Source organism: Pipistrellus kuhlii, unplaced genomic scaffold (assembly GCF_014108245.1).
Source record: "Pipistrellus kuhlii isolate mPipKuh1 unplaced genomic scaffold, mPipKuh1.p scaffold_m20_p_3, whole genome shotgun sequence".
In the NCBI taxonomy this organism is placed as follows: domain Eukaryota; kingdom Metazoa; phylum Chordata; class Mammalia; order Chiroptera; family Vespertilionidae; genus Pipistrellus; species Pipistrellus kuhlii.
In genome coordinates, this window is record NW_023425529.1 from 160,001,854 (window position 1) to 160,008,425 (window position 6,572).

Genomic DNA, 6,572 nt, shown 5'->3' on the forward strand with positions numbered 1-6,572 from the left:
TGCCCAGGCCATGGTATTTTGTGGAAGAGGCACACTCAAGGGGCCAAAGAGCCGCATGTGGCTCTCGAGCCGCAGTTTGCCGACCATTGCCCTAGATCTAGAACAGCTGGCTATGGGGCTAGGCTTGTGGCTTCTGGGCAGGTTGGAAGAATGATGATGAGCTTGTGGTCCTCACATGCATGGCCCGTCTCACCTGGCATGTTCACTGGTGCGCCACCCCATCCTTCGCAGGTGTGGCTCCCTCCTAGCGAACGTCACAGGTATGGGCACTTACAGTCATCCTTTCCCAGGCACCATGATTGCCTAACCCGGAATGCCAGCATCCTCTCCTGGGCTGCACTAAAGTTGTTCAAGAGGAAGATCTTAAACCAGCTATTCTGAGTTTTCCCTCTCTTTGATCTCTCTACACACTGCAGAATTACTTTTCCCGCTCTTTTCCCTCTGTGACGTGTTTGCTGGTGGCCCTCATTGTCCTGGTCACCCAGGGCCAGGAGACAATTGTTTATTTAGCAAACACTAACACAAAGCTTCCTCATTCCTCCTTTCAAGCACTCAGTCAATATTAACTCATTGACTCCTAACAGCACTCTAGGTGGCTGCTACCGTTGTTTTCTTACCTACAGGTAGGGAAAGTGAGGTGACACAGCCACAAAGTCACACAAGTGGTCAATGGCTCTGCCCCGCAGAACAACGACCTCCCCCACCACCACCACCAAAGAAGCTATAATCCCTGGAGCCTACGAATATACTATGTGACATGGAAAGGAGGAAATAAGGTTGCAGATACATTAAAATTGCTAACCAGCTGACTTTAAAACAAGATTACACTGGGTTATCAGGATGAGCCTGGTGTAATCACAAGTCTTTTAAAAGTGGGATAGGGAGGGTTCGAGTACAAATGGCTGAATATTTAGCTTCAATGTTTGAGACTGAGAAGGATAAGGTTAACTGTTTGTGGGGTTTTTTAAGATCAGGGCCACCCGGCACAAGAACCGGTGCTCAGGCTTCAAAATAAACCGGTTTTCAGCCAGACTGTAGCACTGCTCAACCTGTACTGGAATCCACAGAACACCCCCTAGACCACAGAGGATCACACAGCCATGTGAGCAGCACGGAGGTGCAAGAACACTATAACTTCTTTGAGATGTTCACAGAAACCCCTAATGTACTATTCCAGTAAGGGCTAACAAGGAAGTAGGGAGCAGCCCAGCTGCTGTGGCTCAGTGGTTGAGCATCGACCTATGAACCAGGAGGGCAAGGTTCAATTCCTGGTCAGGGCCTGTGCTTGAGTTGCAGGCTGGATCCCCAGTGTGCAGGAGGCAGCCAATCAATGGTTCTCTCTCATCATTGATGTTTCCATCTCTCTTTCCCTCTCCCTCTCTGAAATCGATAAAAATATGTTTAACAAAACAAAGTAGGGAGCATGGAGTTCATCTTAGAGACTAGCTCGATTGGCATGACTACAGGTGAAAGCACGGAGAAGGGAAAAGAGGAATATTTTACTGGAAAATGAAGGAAGGGAGATATGTTGTAAACACTAGAGGCTCAGTGCACGAAATTTGTGCACTGAAGTGGGGCGGGGGATCCTCAGCCTGGCCTGCATCCTCTCACACTCCAGGACCCATCAGTGGGACATCCTTAGTGCTGCCACAGAGGCAGGAGAGACTCCCACCACGGCCACTGTACTTGCCAGTCAAGAGCCTGGCTTCTAGCTGAGTGGTGCTCCCCTTGGGGAGCGCACTGACCACCAGGGGGCAGCTTCTGTGTTGAACATCTTCCCCCTGGTGGTCAGTGCAAATCATAGAAACCCGTCATTCTGCTGCTCAGTCAATTTGCATATTAGCCTTTTATTATATAGAATGAGACATGTCTCCCACCCTCCAGGGGCCACAGCCTTGAAAAATGAGGGACAAATAAGGAGGGTGTCAATCCTTCCAGGTCTGGTGATGGGATCTATTAAGGCACATCGTCACATTCGCATAGCCCAGCTGTGTTTTCTTCAAAACAATGATCAGGTGTGAAGTGATGCCACCTATTTCCTCTGTTGGCCTCTCCTCTGGAGATTAAAGCCCATGGAACCGAGGCCCTGGCCAGCTTGTCATTGCTGCAGAACAGAGATTTTCAACCAGTGTACTACAAGAATTTTCAAAATATGCAATACCTAACTATTTAGTCTGGGGCACTGACTCCTTTTCCCTTAGATTGGTCAAATTTTAAAATATGACAACAGCCAACACAATAGCCATCGGTGTGAATGAATCAAAATTATACCTTTTTTTTTTACAGACGGGCAAAAAATATATTTTTAGGTGTGCCCCAGAATTTTAGTAATTAATTTATGTGTGCCATGAGATGAAAAAGGTTGAAAATCGCTGCTGTAGAGCAGAGCCTGAAAGAGTGCCCACATACACAGAAGGGGCTCAGTTTGCTGAACAGTGGGCAACATCTCTTTAGGCTGCCCAGGGAGTAGTACGTTCTGCTGGGGCTCTGTCTCATCTCCGGGCAACCTCCTTTTGCTTCTGGGATTTAGCAAACCGTATCTGGTGACCACGTCCGGCTGCCCAAGTAGGTAAGAGCAGAGCCACGAAGGCATAATGGAAGGAAGTCCCTGCACCTGGACAAATCTCCCTGACCTGTGTGCTTCAGACTGCCAGGTACATTGTTGTTGTTGTTGTTATTGTTGTTTAAATAAATCTTTATTGTTGAAAGTATTACACATGTCCCCTTTTCCCCCATTGTCTTCTCCAACTCCCCTTCCCCCATAAGCCCTCACCATTTTACTATCGGTGTCCGTGAGTTATGCACATATGCACATGAGTTCATTGATCTCTCCACCTTCCCCTGCATTCCCTCTGAGGCTTGACAGTCTGATTAATGTCTCCATGTCTCTGGGTCTACTTTTGTTCATTAGTTCATGTTGTTCATTAGATTCCACATATGAGTGATATCCATGCCAAGTGTAAAACAGAAACTCTCGCTCCTTACTATCACTTTACTATTAAAAAAAAAACAAAAAACAAAAAAAAACACCTAATTCCCTCCAAAACTACACACTCCCATCCCACCCACCCCATGCAACCAAGAGCAGCATTAAAAAACTATCCATCCTCTAGCTCGATAGTCGCCAATCTTTCAGACCTCACTGACCACCAGTGTTCCGTTGGTCACTGCTGCTCTAGCTGGTTCTCATCTTTCTGCTTCGGTTTTGGAAATTTAAATGAACACAGCTTTTAAAAATGATATGGAGTGGGAAGAAAATATACCGTATTTTTCGGACCATAAGACGCTCTGGACCATAAGACGCACCAGTTTTTAGAGAAGGGAAATGAAGAAAAAAAGATTCTGAAACAAATAGTGTCCTAAAATATTTTATGTGCATGAAAACCCAACATCACAGTCATAAACACATGTAATCAACCCTGTAAAGTAAACAGCAGCATTTAGAACCATTTTAGAGCCGGGCAAGCACACAGAGACCACACAGAGCCGGGCAAGTAAAAAAACTTTTTTTTTAAAGTATATGTGTAGGCTATATTTGGACCATAAGACGCAGGGACTTTTTCCCCCCACTTCTGGGGGGAAAAAAGTGTGTCTTATGGTCCGAAAAATACGGTAAGTGCAAGAGAAAAGAAGGATCCCTTGAAAGTTAAACTTCTGAATTCCCAACCGGATGACTGCAAAGGTATCTATCTATGTGCACAGCCCTTCTTCCCCTCCAGTGGCCCGTAACCCCACAGTCCTGGGGAGCCAGGCACAGAAGTAGCTTGTGTGACTGCTGACTCTGAGCCTAAGCATGTGTACACAGGAGGCTGACAATGGGGAGAAGGGGCCTGGCCGCCCACGCCCCAGAGCCCGACTGAGCTCACACTGGGGATTCCAGGAACAAGGAGGCGGCACCTTAGGCCAGACAGGAAATGAATGGCTCCCCAAGGAGCCCAACAAAATATCCGGGACACCTCATTAGCTGTATTACTAATCCTCTGGATCAAGATTCTGGCTGCATCGAGTCCTTATCAGTAAAGAAGATAGTGGCCAGCCAAAATGAGTCACCATAGAGGACGGAGGTGCGGGATGCGACACCTCTCAGGTCAGTTCTTGTTCCCGAAACACCAGAACCTGGGGGTGAAAAGCAGGTTCTCAGGGTGGCCACTGCAGGGGTCTCCGTTTGGGACCCCAATGCCATCTCTGCATAATCCTCTTGTAAACCAAGGACAGCAGAGAGGTCCAGCCAGCCAACAAAAGGAACAAAAGGGCCGGCCTTGTCCAATTCTAGAGCCTCCGATCCATGGCTACCAAGTGCTTAGTGCGAGAGTCAGCTTAAGCATAAAGGATCTTAGAGAAACCTCACTCTGTGGCTTGGAGCTGGAGCAAAGAGCAGGGAAGATGCTATTTTTACAGCGCGATTGTAATAAATTAGTCAAGACATTAACTGCCGTTGATAACAAAAAGACAACAATAAAAAAAAGGAGGAAGGAAGGAAAAGAAGTAAATGTACCTCAGTGGGCATCATTAATTCCGTTTTAAAGAGAGAATTAGTTAAAATTGTGTTTATTTGGCAGAAGGGCCCTCCCAAGCTGGCAGTTTTTAAAGTCTAGACAGGACCTTTGGGTATTTATGTCAAGTTTAAGATGTGCTGCCATTGAAAAAGTCAGACCTTCAAGTTTCAGGCTTCTAAAAAGAATGTCCACCAAAAGCATGCCTTACTATTTAGTTTCTTATTTACTTATTCTTTTTCAGGGAATATATTCTATTGCAACACCACATTGCCACTGTAAACCGAACCCTTGAATTGAGAACTCCTAAGTTGTACTTTTGGGAAATCACAAACACTACACACACCAAAAATAATTCATTACCTATCCTACAAATGCTGCTGCAGAAAACCGTTCCACGTTCCATAATACGTAAGAGCCGAGATCAAGCAGATGATAAAGAAACTGGAAGATGCAGATATGCTTGGAACTAAGAGAGGAGACCCTTGAGTTCTGTGTCCTGCTTTTTCTGGCTGAACTTTGAAGGCTCCGTGCCTCAGTTTCCTCTTTTGCAAAAAAAAAAAAAAAAGGGGGGGGGGGTGTGGTAACTATACTAGCCTTGCTCACCCCCCAAGTCTGTTGTGGATATGAAATGAGCACCCTGTGTGACAGCACTTTATGAGTCAGGTCAGCACCTGCAGGCTCCGTGCAGGCCCAGGACACTCTGCAGCCAGACACTGCCACAGGGCACTCAAGTGGCACCGCTCCTCGCTGGAGCCAGGGGTACTTTTTTTTTTTTCTTTGTGGTTACCTTTATTCTTTTTTGATTATTATTATTCAGGTATTATATGTGTACATATGTTACTATTGCCCCCCCACTCCCATACATGCCCTCCCTCCCCAGAGTTTTTCGTCCCTTGGTTTTGCTTATATGCATGCATACAAGTCCTTCCGTTGATCTCTTATCTCCCCCAGATCTCCCTTCCCTCCCCGCTGTAATTTGACAATAAAGAACATTATAAACTGATGAACAAAAAGATAGATACAGAGACAGTAAAGCAACAAACAGACTGTCAAAAATTACAGCCAGGGGTACTTTTTAAGCTCGACTGCACCGACGCTAAATACATACACCACGTGGCTGAACAACGAAGAGTTTCCCAACCAGCAAAAGACAACGAGTGGGAACGTGCACTGGGACTGGGGGCCTGATCCCTGAAATGGGGCCACCTGCCCTGGGACGAGGGGACTCTGTAAGGTAACCGGGGAGGCCTGCCCTGGGGAACCGGCCCCGGGGGGAACCTGCCCGGAGGACTCCCGCCCTGGAGGACCCCTGCCCTGGAGGACCCGGCCCCGGGGACGCCTCCCGGACACCCACCTGCGGTGTCCCAGATGGAGATGTGGTAGGAGCGCCACTGCTTCAGGTAGAAGGCGCCGCCCACCGTGCTGACCGTGTCCGCGAAGCGCCGCTCCATGTACCGCTGCAGCAGCGACGTCTTCCCCACGTTCATGTCCCCCAGAAGCACGATCTTGCCGTCGGGCTTCCTCATGGCCGCGCAGGGAGCCCCCCGCGCCCCCCGGACCCCGCGCCGTCCGGCCCGTGCGCCCGGGCGCAGCGAGAGCAGCTGGACGCCGGCCCGGGACGGCGCGCACCGAGATGGCTCGAACCCGGAACTCGCGGGGACCTGGAACTCCGGGGAACCCCAAACGTGCGGGGGGCCCCGGAGACTTTCTGGCCCCGACGTCCGGAAGCAGAAGCGCGCGTGTCGGCGCGGGGGCCACCCCAGAGGACTCGGCCGGAGCCCCGCCCCGCGCCCTGCCCCGCCTCTCCCCTGGCCCTGCCTCCCGGCCCGCCTCCCGCTTCCCGCTACTGCACCCCCTGCCCCCTCCCCAGGCCACACCCCCACTTCAGTCTGGGCACCCTGCCCCACCGCGCCCCAGGCCCTGCCCGCCCCCCCCCCCCCCCCTCCCCGGACAGCTCAGGCCTCCCACCCACCGCCCTCCATTCCCCCCAAGCCCATCCCTACACCCCACTTCCCTCCGGGCCGCCTGGCACCGCCCTTTCCCTTCCCGCTGCCCCTTTCCCACCTGGCTTCCCAG

General features: G+C 50.0%; 1 protein-coding gene across 1 annotated transcript in view; it reads right to left on the bottom strand.

Annotated features, from left to right (window-relative positions):
- RAB20 (RAB20, member RAS oncogene family) overlaps window positions 1-6,255 on the bottom strand; it is a 30,473-nt gene extending 24,218 nt beyond the window's left edge. The window contains exon 1 of the mRNA XM_036457550.2: window positions 5,851-6,255. Within this exon, the coding sequence (XP_036313443.1) occupies window positions 5,851-6,022 (172 nt within the window). The 5' untranslated portion in view covers window positions 6,023-6,255. The remainder of the gene's footprint in view (window positions 1-5,850) is intronic.
- Between the last annotated feature and the right edge of the window lie 317 nt (window positions 6,256-6,572).